The sequence below is a fragment of the Chaetura pelagica genome, unplaced genomic scaffold (assembly GCF_000747805.2).
Source record: "Chaetura pelagica isolate M959 unplaced genomic scaffold, ChaPel_1.0 scaffold39, whole genome shotgun sequence".
Taxonomy (NCBI): Eukaryota; Metazoa; Chordata; class Aves; order Apodiformes; family Apodidae; genus Chaetura; species Chaetura pelagica.
In genome coordinates this window covers 653,265-667,816 of record NW_009954614.1, presented here as the reverse complement: position 1 = coordinate 667,816, position 14,552 = coordinate 653,265, and the positions used below count along the sequence as shown (strand labels likewise).

Sequence of the window (14,552 nt, the reverse complement as noted above, 5' to 3'; positions counted from 1 at the left end):
TGAGTCTTAGCAATGTATCTGTTAGCTGCATTTTCTTCAGCATTTGTGGACTAATTAGTCTTGATTTCAGACAGTGTTTCTATCTGAAGTCTCCAGAGAAAACTGGCCTTGGGGAGGCTGTCAGTAGCATTCCTTTCTGGGTATGAATTTGGGCATTATTTTAGCCTAATGCTAGTGGGAGGAGTCCTGCTGCTGCATCACAGATGAACACTGAGTTTTGGACTACTTTTGTTTGTTAAAAACTTCACAGTGCTTTTACATTGAAAAACTTTGGTAATAAACTGTAGTATCCAGTTTAGATACTACTTTGAAACTGCTAAAGCAGTTCTGATACTGAATTAGGCATATGAGTTTAGATAGCGGGTAAAATGTTTTGTGCCATGACAATAAAGGCCTCTGTGTGGATGAAGTGTAGCATATAATCATTTGACTAGAGAAGTGGCAGCATGGGTTTCTTGCAAGATAGAATTAAGTTCATAATTCCTCTGAAGTATAGAGTGTGATGGGTTTATTTGCTCTTCGGTGAAAGGTCATGCTGCTGAGAATGGCTTTGTATAGACAGCAGGAAGACTGAAGACTTCCTTTTTTTTTTTTTTTCTTTTTTTTTTTAATGGAGTGAGGTGTGTGTGTGTGTTAACTGGCATAGGTGGTTTTCCAGAGAAACTCTGTTAGTCTAAAATAGTTTGCAGAGAGGAACTGATTCCGTTTTTTAGCACAGAATGATTGTTGGAAGTGGTGGTGCTTTATAAAATGGAAGCAAGTATCAAAATAAGTCCGTTCTCCCTAGTCTCTGATATTCTTGTTCGCATACTATTTTATAACATCTTTCCTTGTGATACGACATAGTGTTGTGATGCTGTCTCCTGAGTTTCCCCTTCCCCATATTGTAAAAACTGTTTCGTATCTAACTGTTTTTCTCATCTTGTGTTTTAAGATTTGGTAGGGGTTTGAAATGTATAAATTGACTGTAAGGAAACCAGTAGTTAGGTTAATTGTGGTCAAATTTTATAGTTTCAAGAGCTGTTGCTAAAAAGAACTGTAAATATATTATTCTGTAGGTAGGGAGAATTTACTAAACTAGTAAAGTGTCAGTAGTTCCCTCTCTTTACCTAGATAATCAATAATAATAAAACCAAAACTAATGACAGTTTTGAAGTAAGTTAATTGCCCTGTTCAAAGGTAGGATTGAAAAACAGGATGGGCAAGAACAGCTGACAAGTCTGATTAGTTTTGTTATTGACTATGCTACATTAATTACTTGATTAGTTTATAAAACTAGCAGTGGCTTATTGAATGTAGCTAGAATTGGGTATTGCTGTTGTTGAACGTTTAGTTCTTCCTAAAATGTGTTGCCTAGGGTGGGAGAGTGAGATGATTTCTTAAAATACTGAAAACTTTCATTCTCTCTTCTGCTTTTTCTTGACAAACAAACAAAAACCAGGAGAGATGAAAACATGAACACTAGAGAAAACAACTGGAAAGTGATATTTTATTTTTACCAATTTTTCCTGCAGCTATATTTTATCACATGTTATTGTAGTCTTTGAAAATAATGCAGAGTAAGAATGGTCAGACAGCTTTAAAATTATCAGCTTTTTAGTTTGTGTTCTTGCAGACATGAGATAGTCACAGAGTGTTTAATCAGCCTTTTTTTCTTTAATTCTTTGCATAATACTTTTGATGTTTAGTCATTTTCAGGTGCTGTGTTACATTTCATGTCCTAAACCTCTGGCATTAATTTTCTTTTCCAGCACAAATTTAAAACACTGCATCTGTCACAGCTAAAACACAGAGCTGTAGAGGTGTTTTATGTTGTTTTTTCTTCTACCGGTCTAGCAAATTAACCACCACTTGAAAAGGGACCTTGAAAAGGGACAATTATAAATTTACTCAGTTGTCTGATAAAGAGGATACCAGCAATTGGCTGCTGTTTTAATATAAACAGTGTAGCTTCCTTATGTGCAGCAGCTTCCACTGCACCTCGGTGTGTACCCTGAAAACCAGTTTTGTGGTAATTTATTCTGGCACACATCAAATATTCTGTGAAACTAGACTAACTGAAGATTTAAGAAAGATGCAGTTGAACTCCCCAGATTTGTTTCATTAGTGATTTTTTTAAATAATAATAGAAATGGTCAGAGTAAGAATTGATGTTCACAGTGTAATGAACTGAATTAGAGGAAAATATGTACTTGAAATAAACTCAAACGTCTTTCATGTGTTCTATCTAATATATGACAGGCAGGAAGTTTGGTATGGTAATTGGATTTTCAGTGGTTACATAGAAGAGTTTTAAGACATGTAAGAGTACTGCAGAAAAAAATGTCACTTTTTAATTGTAAAAAACACAGGAGAGTATAGTGATCAGGTATTGCCTTAAGCTAGATATGTTTTAGGTTCTTTTCCCTGTTAATAAAACAAGACTTAGAGATTGTAGGTCTTAAAAAATTACAGCTGGGAAATGAAAGAGCAATGTGTCATCGAGACCTGTTGATAAAAAAATTAAATTTGAAGGAGTTTAATGAAGAGACTGTCCAAAATCAATTTCCCTATAGTATCCCGTTTAAATTGGTACAAAGGAATAGAAAGGCATAATCCTTGTGTATGAAACAGCTTTTTAAAAATGTTGGAGGTGATCCTAGCACATAAAGATTAATGATTTTTTTCTAGTTCCAAATAAATCAATGGAGACAGTAGAGACAACCATTTAAAATGTTTTAATAGGACAATTTGTAGAAAGTAGAGCATTACTGGCGAAGGAAAATAAAAATATAGTATACCAGAATTGTGTGGACAAGGCAAGAAATAAAGAAAAGCTGGCTGAATATAATTTGGTACATACCACAAAATGAGAAAGCAACGTGAGCTGGGAGGCAGGATTAAGGCTAGATGAGTATTTCTGGTGTCTGTGTGCTGAATACTTAGTTTTAATTTCAATCTAATCAGCTTTCTGTTACCTTTGGGATTATTTCATTGGTAGACTAACTGAGCAATGGCAGAGGAGGCACAGGTGCCAGTTGGAAATGCAAGTGGTAACACCACGTAGAGCTACAATATGCAAATTTGATAGCTTGTTTTGCTACTGTCTTAGGAATCTTTGCTTGTAGTTGACAATATCATTGACCTTTTCTGTTACATCTTCCCCAAGTGTTTTGTGATATAATCGTTAGGGTTTGTGTTACTGCTTCTGTCTCTGCAGTGTTGTCCTACCCTGCTCCTGCTCAGTGATGAAGTACTGACAATCACTTGAGTAAATTTTCTTTCAGAAAAACACTCATATGCAGGATCTGGGATTGCTCGGTGCTTTCTGTCTTTCCATACTGAAATCAGGGAATAATTCACTAAGTTAGATTTTAGGATGCTGGGGATTGGTAGGACTATAACTTCTGTTTTTTTATAGATTAACATTAATTTGCTAATGTTAATACATAACAGATCACATTATTATGTTCTTTGCTAGGACTACTTTGCTGAAGCTTGGTTGGGTTTTTTGTTTGTTTTTCCTTTTTTTTTTTTTTATAGCACTGTCTGCATCAGATGTTGTTATTAATGAACCTGCTTACTGAGTTTTGATGTTTTAATTTTCTGAATCTCTGGGTTTTTTGCTGCTGTCGTATCTTGACATACAGCATTAAAACATTAATATAAGGGAGATTTCTGGCTGCTTACAAATACATTCAGTCTAAGTGGAGCTAAAGGGAGTTGATAAAAAATAAGTACAACTGCTTCAGCTTGTTGATTTTCTGTCCTTCAGAAATTCAAGAAGCCTTTTAAGTTGTCTGCACTTCTATCAGCTTTGCTTGACTTGTGGTGAGTTATGCTGAGGTACTTGTACTTTTTGTTTTTAAGGGACTAACATTGTATGTATTGTCTGTGCACTGAACATTAATCGTGTGTTAATGGTTGCCACGAAGTGTGAATGTACATCAGTGTGCTTGGATCCCAAAGCTTTGTATGTGCAATTATATTATTTGAATTATATTCAATCTTAAAGATGCAAATATATTTGCTTTGTATCCTTTGGAGTCCTAGTCTTCTCATGCAAACAGCTAGAGACTGTAAAGGTTTGTGTGTCCTTTAAATATATTTTTATTGCAGTATTTCATTGCATTTAGGTTGTATGCTTTTAAATACTGTCTTGTACAAAGCGTATATTTGTTTTGTAAATAGCTGCCTGTGTTTCGATACTGATTTCAGACAGTGTCACAGTTAAGCTGCACCTTGATCTGGGAATAATGAGGTTTGGATACATGAAAGCTGTCTCTTGTTGCAAAAATAAGTGGTGCACTGCACATAGTGGATTTGTATTTCAGGATGAGGCAGTGATGTGGGAGATCTAAAGTGATCTCTTTATTTTTAATTTTTTTTTTCCCTTGTAGCCTTCTTCCAGTTGGATTACTTCCATTAAGTGCATTAGAGTAGACCATTAAGCATATCTTGTTTAGTCACTTTTAAGTTGTTGCACTGCACTACTATGAGTTCTTGAGACTTTGCTTGTGATTCCTAATCTTCTATCCTTTAATGTCCCCTAAAATAGTCTTGAGGGATATAGCTGATCATGTGTCAAGAACTTGTTGACACTTGAGACTAGTCCTGTCCCAGCAGTAAGAAGAAAGATCAGTTCAGATGTCAAGTATGCCAGCTTTCAGACAAAGCTGGAATTTTTACCGATTAAGTGCAAGTCTCAGCATTTTTGTGCCTTTGGGGCTTAGTGAGTTGCTGATTCAGATAGGTCCTAGATGCCTTAGTACGTGTTGCATAATTAAATATTGAAAGTGAATATAGTGAGATGGAATCCGAGTCACATCAATGAATTTTAATATCCCCTTATTTTCTTCATTTTATTCTTCAAAGATTTGCAGGCTTTCCTGAGGAAACTTGAGTGCATCATTAATGCTGCTGCATATGTCACAAGGAAGATGAGGATCAATTCTTCCCTTCCCTGTGAACTGAATGCATTCTGAACCATTAGTGATGTTTGTTCAACCTTTACTGAAGTGCTGAAAACTTCACCAATATGGAAAACTGTTGTACAAAACTAAAACCACTTCGTAATTTAGGTTACATGGCTTTGTTGTTACTATTATTATAGTGTGTTCCCATTATTTACTCTCTTCAGTAAAACAGGAGTGTCTCTTGAGTTAAACAACAGGGTTTTTTGGTAATCTAGGATGAACACCTACAGTTTTAAGCAACAAGCAACATAACTTTTCAAAGTACATTTAAGTAAGTATTTTTAAATGCCCAGTGATAAGTCAGTTTATGTCACAGTGTTACTAAATAGTCATCTACTACCAAGGCCTGAGTATCTACTTTAGCTCATCTTTTTATGTCATCTATCTGTAAACTCTAATCCTGGGCAATTTCCAAGTGTTTACACTTGTAATCTCATGGGGTCATGTAGTTATGTCTGTTATGATGTGTCTATATTTCACATCTTCCCCAAAACCTGGCAGTGTATAATTCCCATACCACCAAGGATTAAATGGTTTGTCTAATTACATAGGTAGGTGTGCAGAATAGTAAATGCTTTGAGTTCCACCTGACCCAAATTTTCAGTTTCATAGACTGTTTTTGCTAGAAGACATGTATTTCTAGATATGCTGATTAGCTTCTGTATAATCACTTATCAGTCTGTTAAAAAATGTGTATTGAGTTAGCTTAAACAAATTTAAATAGTAGACTTTTATATACCCCAGAACCTTTATCAGAAATGGGCTAGGTGATATTCATGTGATTAGTCCAGCTGGCTGATTTGAAGAAGCAGTAGCCTTGGATGGACATGTTAAGGTAATGGAAGGACTGGCAGTAGAAGCGGGCACATGCTGTAAGAGGATGTACCTACCAGTAATGTGCTTCTCTTAAGAGAAGATTACAGTTAATTTTTTCTTTTCTGCTAGTGATTTTTCTTGCTCCAGTATATGTTTTTTCAGAGTGCTTGGAGATGATAGGTCATGGTTCTTCGGGTAGTCATCTTAACTTTTGTGCTGGCATAGATTTATACTCTGTTTCAGCTTCTTAGACATCATCTGTTCTTGCTGAAAAGAAGAGCTCCTAAATAACCTTGGGTGTTACACAGATAAGTAGTACGTGAAAAAATAAAGCGGAGTACCTGGTGTGATGTTATTTCCCAAAGCATCGTAAGGATAGTCTGTGTTACTATGTTAATATCATTTTTACAAGGTAATATTCAACATACGTTACTGTTCCACATCATTTTTCAAAGTCAGAGATGTGTTGAAACCTACAGTAATGCTGTATACTCCAGGATGCAACACTCTGCATCATATTTCTTATTGCCTTTAGTTAATGGAAGCCTCATTTCATACCTTTGAGAAGACAACAAGGCTCAAGTGTATTTTTGATCTGATAGCTATTCAGTTTTCTGTTGGTATCTGTTCTAGATTCAAATTGTTTACTTCAGAGACATATTTTAGTGCTAGTGGAGAAAACACAAAATGCTTTTGTACTTGCTTAGTACTAGTCAGGATAGCACAAACACTCAAATCTAGTACTTAGAGTCCACAGATTAAATGCCTTCTCTAAGTGAGGTAGTTGGACTTTATGCCACATTTTTGCCGCTGAGAACACACTGAAAATTGATGTAAATGCAATTGAATTTTATGTATTGTATCTTTCAAGCATAAACCAAGGAGAATATAAAAAAGAAATTAAACACATTGCTTGGAATTTCAGACATTGCTGCTAATACAAACAAAATTTATCTGTGATGTTACCTAGAGTAAAATATGCTTGTGGATTTGGTAGAAGCAAACCTAAACAGGTTTCTTTTTCAAAATGCTTATTAATTACCCTAAAATATATAGCATTGATTAATATTTTTAATGTTTTTATATCTACTTCAGCAGTCCTCTTTCAGTATTTCTTCTAAGATCAAATTTCGTATCAATACACTCATCAGGAGACATTATAGGTTTGCTGAATTGTAATTCAGGGTGTAGTGTCCTATCTTTTGTAGTTTCATAGAATCATAGAATCTTAGGGGCTGGAAGGGACCTCGAGAGATCATCTAGTCCAACCCCCCTGCCAGAGCAGGGTCACCTAGAGTACATCACACAGGAACTCATCCAGGTGGGTTTTGAATGTCTCCAGTGAGGGAGTTAATATGTGGAAGTGTTGTTTCTTAATACTTATTCTACTTATTCTGAAGTGTGTCTTAGGATTTGAGTGCAAGCTTGATGAACACTGAGTTGTTTGATGCTGGGTGTTCAGTAGCAAAGCTATTGTGTATTAAAATGGCAAGGAAGTGTCCTCAGAGAAATTAAAATATTGTGGGTGGTTCTGTATAGTGTTCAGGCCTCCAGGCTTGATGATGCAGCACTTGGATCAGAGAAGAATTTGAGTTATCTGGTTTGAACTTAAATAATAATGAAGTAGTTCATAGTAATTTGAAAGGTAATCTTTTCAACATTGACCTTTTTTTGGCATTTGTGCGGTAGTACAAAACAATAAGGAAATATAATGCAGAGCCTTGATCAAAGGACTGGAGGTCACATTGATGGATTTGGTTTCTGGCAGTAGTGCTAATTTACTCTCTGCTTTGATAAATGGCATCAGTTTCCTGTTTCACAGTTTCAGTGTGTATAAAATGGGGCCACTGTCAGGTTATATAGCTAACAAACGTTTTTTCAAGATTTGAATTAATTCTCAAGAATTTCAGTGTACCTTTATGACTGAGTTCTGTACATATTGTGTACAGTCCTGTCCACTGTATGGTATATGGAGAATTCTGGTTGCTGGAAAAACAGCATGTCGAGACATGGATCAGAAGTTACACTGGATCACTATGTAGAGTTTGACATAGTCAACCCAACAAAATAGCATATATGCGAATGAACTGGACTTGCCATCTTTTCATGGAGTGGCTTCAGAAATATGTAAACTCTGTCCTGGAAAATCAAGTAGTTTTTAAATGTGCTTAGAGTGCAAGATAACATGGGCTCTGCTTTGGGAACAGATGCTGGCTCCCTTTCAGTTTTAAACTAGGGCATTCCAAATGTCACAGTAAGCTAGTGCCGAGGGACTTGGCCTTGGAAAAAGCTAGCTTGACATAAATGAGTGTTCATTTGACAAACAGAATCTGTTACTGGTTTTCTGAATAATGATTGTCTTCAATGTTTCATGTTATGGTGGTGGCCCTTTGGATCAAAGTTCAGTTATATTTCTATAGACCACAAATGTACTTTAAAGGTAGATCTTCATCACGAAATCAGCTGTACTTTTTCAGTGGGAAATTCTGGAGTTCAGTTTTAAATATATGAAGGCTTACATGTTTGAAGCATTAAGCTTCTCTGCTGTCATCAGTTCTGAAGTAGCATTGACAGGGTTGCTTACAAAAGAAAGGTATGTGTACCTCTGCCAAAATAGCTGTGTAGAAAGCACCTGACCAGCAATTCCTAAACTGAGCATTATGACCTAAATGGTGTCATAACTGCTGTGAGCAGGGAATACAAGAGACATTGTGGTATTTTGGTATTGCTCCCTGAAGTGAGGTGAGAGCTTTGTATACGTGCCCAAACACAAAAGTTAGGTAGTTCTTCAGAGGAGAGTGGCGAAGCATCATTTGGTTTGACGTTGTGTGCAGTGGAATGTTTTGAAGAAGTTAACAAAGAAGTAGCTGCAGTTTCTCTTTTTCCCACTTTTCCATATTTTAATTTACAGTATGAATTATTCAAAATGTTGCATAGAATGGTCCATACATAGAATGTAGCCTTCAAAATGTAGCCTCTAGTCTCTAGCTTAATATAAACTGAAAAAAAAAAAAATGGGGGTGGTGCTGTACCTTGTGACTTCAGTAATGCATGATGTTTGGTGGAAATGGGTGGATGGATAAAGACTGAAAATCTTATTGATCATTGTATTAAGAGTGGTGCTCTACTTTGAGGTTTCAGTTAGTGTGTACTGTCTAGTAAAAATGGGTGGGTGGAGCATTAGCTTGATAGCTTTCCAAATTTCAGCTATGTAAACACTTCACAGGGAGGTCATAATTGCCATTTGAAATTTAAGTGTTTTTTTGTTTTATTTTACTCATGTTGATAGTTTCACCTTAGCAGTTTCAAAGCAAATATTCCACAGTCTAGTGATCTTGGTGATCATAGCTTGATCACTTTATCCCTGTCTTAAACAGGCCTTAGTTGACTATGAAAAATTACATGTTGAAGCATCCTCACCAAAGTAAATTACTCTGTTTCTGATGGCACATAGTTAAGGGGAAAAAATTAACAGTTTCTAGCTCTTACAGAGCCTGTACACAGTATTAGGGGAGTAAAACTCCAACACTTGATAGAAGTCTCAGTGCTGATTTTATACAAAAAAATACTCTTACGTTTTTTGTCAAAAATGTGGGTCTTCTCCAACATCTTAGCTGAAGGGAGAGCTAGGAGGGCCACCTGTGTTGGAAAGCAAAGGAAACTGGTAACTACTGGATTAGATGAATTAGAATTGAGGATTATGAAAAGCCTTGTCATTTGTGAGAACTGAGTCCTTGATGTGGAGAATTTGACTGTTAGAATGTCTAGCAATGAGAGTGCTATACCTGAAGAGTGAAAAAAATGAATGTAGCCTACTGATAAACCAGATAAACAGTATTGTGTTTTTAATTTTAAATGTGATAAAAAATGGGAAAATGAAAAAAAATATTTGAGTTACTTAAATATCAAAAAATCTAGTACTTATTTACTGCTGAGATTTTTTTTTTAATCAGACAAGTGAGCTTGTGGAAGTCATTGTTGAAGTACAGGGAATCCAGATTCACTGGCTTTACTAAGGTTTTAACAGCAAATACAGAATTTCTTTGGATCTTTTGTTTGAGTAGTTGTGATTTTTATTTTAGAAGAAGAAGCCCATTCAGGATCTAATGGTTCTAATTTTGAATAATAAGAGACTAGAAAAAAACATTGTTGTCTTATTGTATTCAGTACTCTTAACAAATATGAATGTTTTTGGAGGCAAAACATGGTAACCGTTTTCTCCTTTGCCCCCTTTTTACTGTAGGGAGTAAGGAAACTGTTCAAGTGTTGTAGTTTTGCTTGTGTTTAATTACTCCCTCAAATAATTATTTAGATCATTATGATCACATGATAAAATACTAATTGCATAACACATCACAAATGCTAGCATGTGGAATCCCAACAGTTTTTCTAGTGTTCTAAATGGAGTGGTAAGTATATGAGACACCATATGTCCATATCTCAAGCTAACATTTACTGAAACTTGTATAGCTACTGTGTTCTAACTAAGATCAAGAAGTCTTGATCTATCAACAGCAAGCCAGTTCATACCTAGTTTTGTAAACACGCTTCTTTAGGGAAATAAAAATTGCCATTGAAGATGTGATTAGAACACATTTAATTTTTCTTGCTTGCTGATTTAAGTTATTTGGATTAAAACCAGACCTTGTGGAAAGGATGAAAATCTGTTGCTCTGCTTGTTTTTAATGGTGAGTTAAATAATCTCCTTCAGTGTTTCTGTACAGAGGATTCTTAGCAAGCACCTGCATGTTGGTCTGCAGACAACCCCTTACTTCCAGATGTGTTATATGCACAGAAGTGCAATGCCTAAGAGTTATCCACTACCATCAAACTTCTGTTCTGCAAGTGGAAACGTGATGTGACTGGCAAACACTAGATTTTTTAGTATGCCTGCAGATTATACCTTTCCTAGCAAAGTTACCCTTTTGTGAGTCAAGTATTACTGTATTGTATTTTGCATTGCAATAGCACCCTAGAAACAAATTGTTAGGTTCCTATTATGCAAAGGGATATATAAGCATACAACAGGTGATAATGTCCACTTCAGTATTCACATTTACTTACAAGTGTTGTAGAAATGAAGTAAGCTTGAAAATACGAATCTTCATTGAAAATACATGTATCACTCAGTGATTTGGAAAAAAAATAATGCATTTAACTGAAAGAAAGAATGTATAGATGTATTCTCAGTTCAAGAGTACACACACCCTTTCTAATAGTTGATGGTGCATAAGATTAAGTTTGTTATTTTAATTTCTCTAATGAAATTTATTCCTGAATAACTGAAATTGTAGCTCGTCCGAGATGTCACAGTTTCAGTTTCAATAAAATGGGGCATAAGGGAGTGCTGTTATCTTTTTTAAAGCAAGCCTATGTGTGCTTTAAAAGCAAGCCATTTATAAGCATTTCACCCAGTCAGTACCTCCTTTTAAAAAAGAAAAAATATTTTGCTAAAGTATAAGCTTCATCTCATGTGGTATTTCAGCTGTGTTATGAATTATTTTGAATTTTGGAGGTGCCTTCAAGTCAGTTTGTATATAGGGGATGTTATGTGTAAAGTTTGTTCACCTAGCCATTGTATTGTGTACTGTGTATCTAGCTAGACATGAGCTTTTGTGCTGGGCAACTAGAACAATATGTGTTAAGTTGATAACACATTCTAGGAGACCGAAGTTGTTTATTCAACCAGATGTGCTAACGAACTTTTGTCTCAGGAACAGGCCTAAGAACTGCATGCTTCTGAACTTTGATATGTAAAACTTGAGATTACACAGGCGCAGAGTACACCACGAAAGACTATTAAAGAAGACACATGAAAGAGGAAAAGGGTCCAGAGGAGGAGAGATTACTCCCTGGCACCCAGCGCTGTTACCTTGCTATTTTTGCTTGCTGTAATTAATAAATTTCTGTTTCATAACTCCGATTGGCTTGGAGTCTTTAATTCCCTAATACAGGGATAAGGGTTTAAAGTTCCTGGGCCCTTGCCTTACTCAATATGCATCTATAGATTTCTTCTTTTTCCTTCATCTCTTCTTTTCACATTACCTTTACAAAAGTGTCCTTAGTGTATTATCTGTTAATGATATGTCGAATGGTACTGGACTTTAGTGTTACTTTAAAAAATGTAACAGTAATAAAGAAATTGAAGCTTGTTTTTCTCTCATTTAAGAGATGCAGAGTTATGTATAATGCTTGGGAAATCAACTTCCAGTTCTTGGCTGAAGTTACAAGACCATGTTTTATTCTTTACTTGAGACCTAAATGCATTCTTTATATTCCTATAGATAAGGTCATACTTCTTGAACTATGCTATGCTTGTTGTGTTTCAGCTAAGTTAACCAAATAGCCACTAGTTTATTTTCTGCTTTATAGCTATTAGTTTTGGAGGAAACATCAGCCTGTGTACTAATGAAATGGGGTTTTTTGCTGTTTCTGCACTTTTTTATGATGGCGGTGGAAAAGCTAGCAAATGTGATGCCTGTATAAGGATTTGAAAAATAAGAACCATGTGAATTGTTTCAAGACTTAAATTTATATTTAGGTTCTTTATTGTTTAAATTTTTACCTGATACTGCCCATTGGTAGGGTCTTAATTCCTTCTTCAGTGTTACTGTTCTAGAAGAGTGTGTAATTGGTATTTTTCTTCACAGGGAGAAGAGAATTTATCCAAAGATTAAAACTTGAAGCAACCTTGAATGTACATGATGGATGTGTAAGTCACTTGTTGCTTTTTTGTTTGTTAAAGCATGCTAAATCGTTAGTTTGTTACCATGGTAACAGTTCTTTAACTTTTAAATGCAAATACCATGTATTAAAGCTGAGCTGGAAACCTCCACTTTTTGAGACTTACAGCTGAATTCTCTAAGTATTTGTTTCTTCTTAAACATTTGACACTTTACCTTTGAAGCACAACAAAATCCCCTTCCTATACCTTAATAGTGCTGAATGAATTAATCTTCTGTGCATGCAAGACACATGCTTAACTTTTTAGTTAGAGCTCATCTTAAACCTTTAAATGAATCTTCAGTAGTTCTGTAGTGTTGATATATTTTGCTAACTTAAAACTGTTAGTGTTTTGAGTGATTTATTCTCCCAAGTCTAAAAAGCAAGTGATCAAGTGCATCATGCTTATTTAAAGAGATAATACAACAAAAAATAAACTTCCCCTGAAAGGCAGTAACATAACTTGAAACATTGCTTATTTAAATACTTAATTTTTGCAAGTGGTCCAAATACCTAAACTGGGTACAGGGCAAAGAGATTACCATATTACTTTTGATGAGTAGGGCAGAAATCAGTGATTGTTAAAGTACTGTCTCAGTTGTACAAGGTAGATGCGCTATAAAAAGTGAGAATGCAAGTGTAAATTTTATACTTCTACATGTTTATTTCTAAAGCTGTTAAACTATGAAGATTTTTTTATCTTGACTTGCTTACATTGTTAACTTTAAATTAAGGAGTGTTAGAATTGTTGACTAATGCAGTAGTAGTTTAAAATAAAAACTGATAAAAAACCCCTGGCCTTTTAGCTTGGGATGAGAAGTATGATTTTGACTTGTGCACATTTTCAAAATACTAGGAAGACTGTGAAAGGCAAGGATTAGATTTGGTGTACAGAAAAAGTCAGCTACTTTTGCTGTACTGATGTCACAGTTGAGGACTGATGTCCTCAAACCGGGACGACTGACCACCATTGTAACTTTAATGTTTCTGGTACAGAGGGTGTTGACTTAAAAAATCAAATGCATTAATTTCCTCTTTTTTTTTCTCTTTTCTTTTTTTTTTTTTCTTTTTTCTCTTTTTTTTTTTTTTTATTCCCTCAATAGATTTTGTAAGAATCACAATAAAAGGGCTCTTCAAAGTCAAACCATTCTATAATTCTAAAGGTAGAAAGTTATCAGGTTTGTGTTCAAGATTGTTAACAGGAACTTTTTTTAGGAATTTCTCTTCTAGTAGTTTTCATCTTCTCAAATATATTTAAGATGAAAATTTTCAAGCTTATTGTCCTGTAGTTTGTTGTGGGTTTAATTTTTTTCTTTGTTTTCCTGTAAAAGTATGATTTTTTGCCTACAAAACAGGGGCTGGGAAAAAAGTGTTTCTTTGCTATTTGTTAAAAATGGAGTGACTGATCTTGCTTTTAGTTAAATACCTCTGTGTCTTGTAAGAGAAGTTTCAGATTTATCGTTGGCAATTTGGTGTTGCTTGGATCTGCCTGGTGGATATGTATTTGAAAATTCATTTTGAATTGATTATGTTAGCTTTTAAAGTATGCTTTAATATGTGATCTAACTTATTTGTTTTACTGAGTGGAAAATGTTTTGATTGTGAAATTACAGCGTTATATGCAGTTACTTAAAATACTGCTACAATTCGAAAAATGTCTTTAGAAATTAAATATACTTGGAACTCCCCATCTTTAAAGAATGGAGTTCTTACCTCATTTACTACATGTTTTTTTGCAGGGAATAATCTTTTATAGCTAACAACCATTCAGTATAATTTCTTATTACTTGCTTAAAAAATCTGTGAAATAAAAGTGAATTAAATTGCAATGCCTTTACTGATTAAAATGCTTATACTAATGCTTATTAAGTGTGTTTCTGAAGGTGGTAGGGTTTTTTGGGGGTGGGGGTTGGTTTTTTTTTGTTTTTCTTTTTGGAGGGTTGGAGGATAGGGGTTTGGTTTGGGTGTTTTGTTGGTTTTGGTTTGGTTTTTTTAGAACACTTGTGTTCTTCTGTGAAATAAGTTGTGACTTGTATTTTCTATATAAAAGTTGTGTTA

General features: G+C 34.9%; 1 protein-coding gene across 1 annotated transcript in view; it reads left to right on the top strand.

Moving 5' to 3' along the window:
* The window catches only part of DCAF6 (DDB1 and CUL4 associated factor 6), an 89,677-nt gene that overhangs the window by 4,613 nt on the left and 70,512 nt on the right, over positions 1-14,552 (top strand). Inside the window, exon 3 of the mRNA XM_010005501.1 lies at positions 12,422-12,483. Coding sequence (XP_010003803.1) covers positions 12,422-12,483 — 62 coding nt within the window. The remainder of the gene's footprint in view (positions 1-12,421; positions 12,484-14,552) is intronic.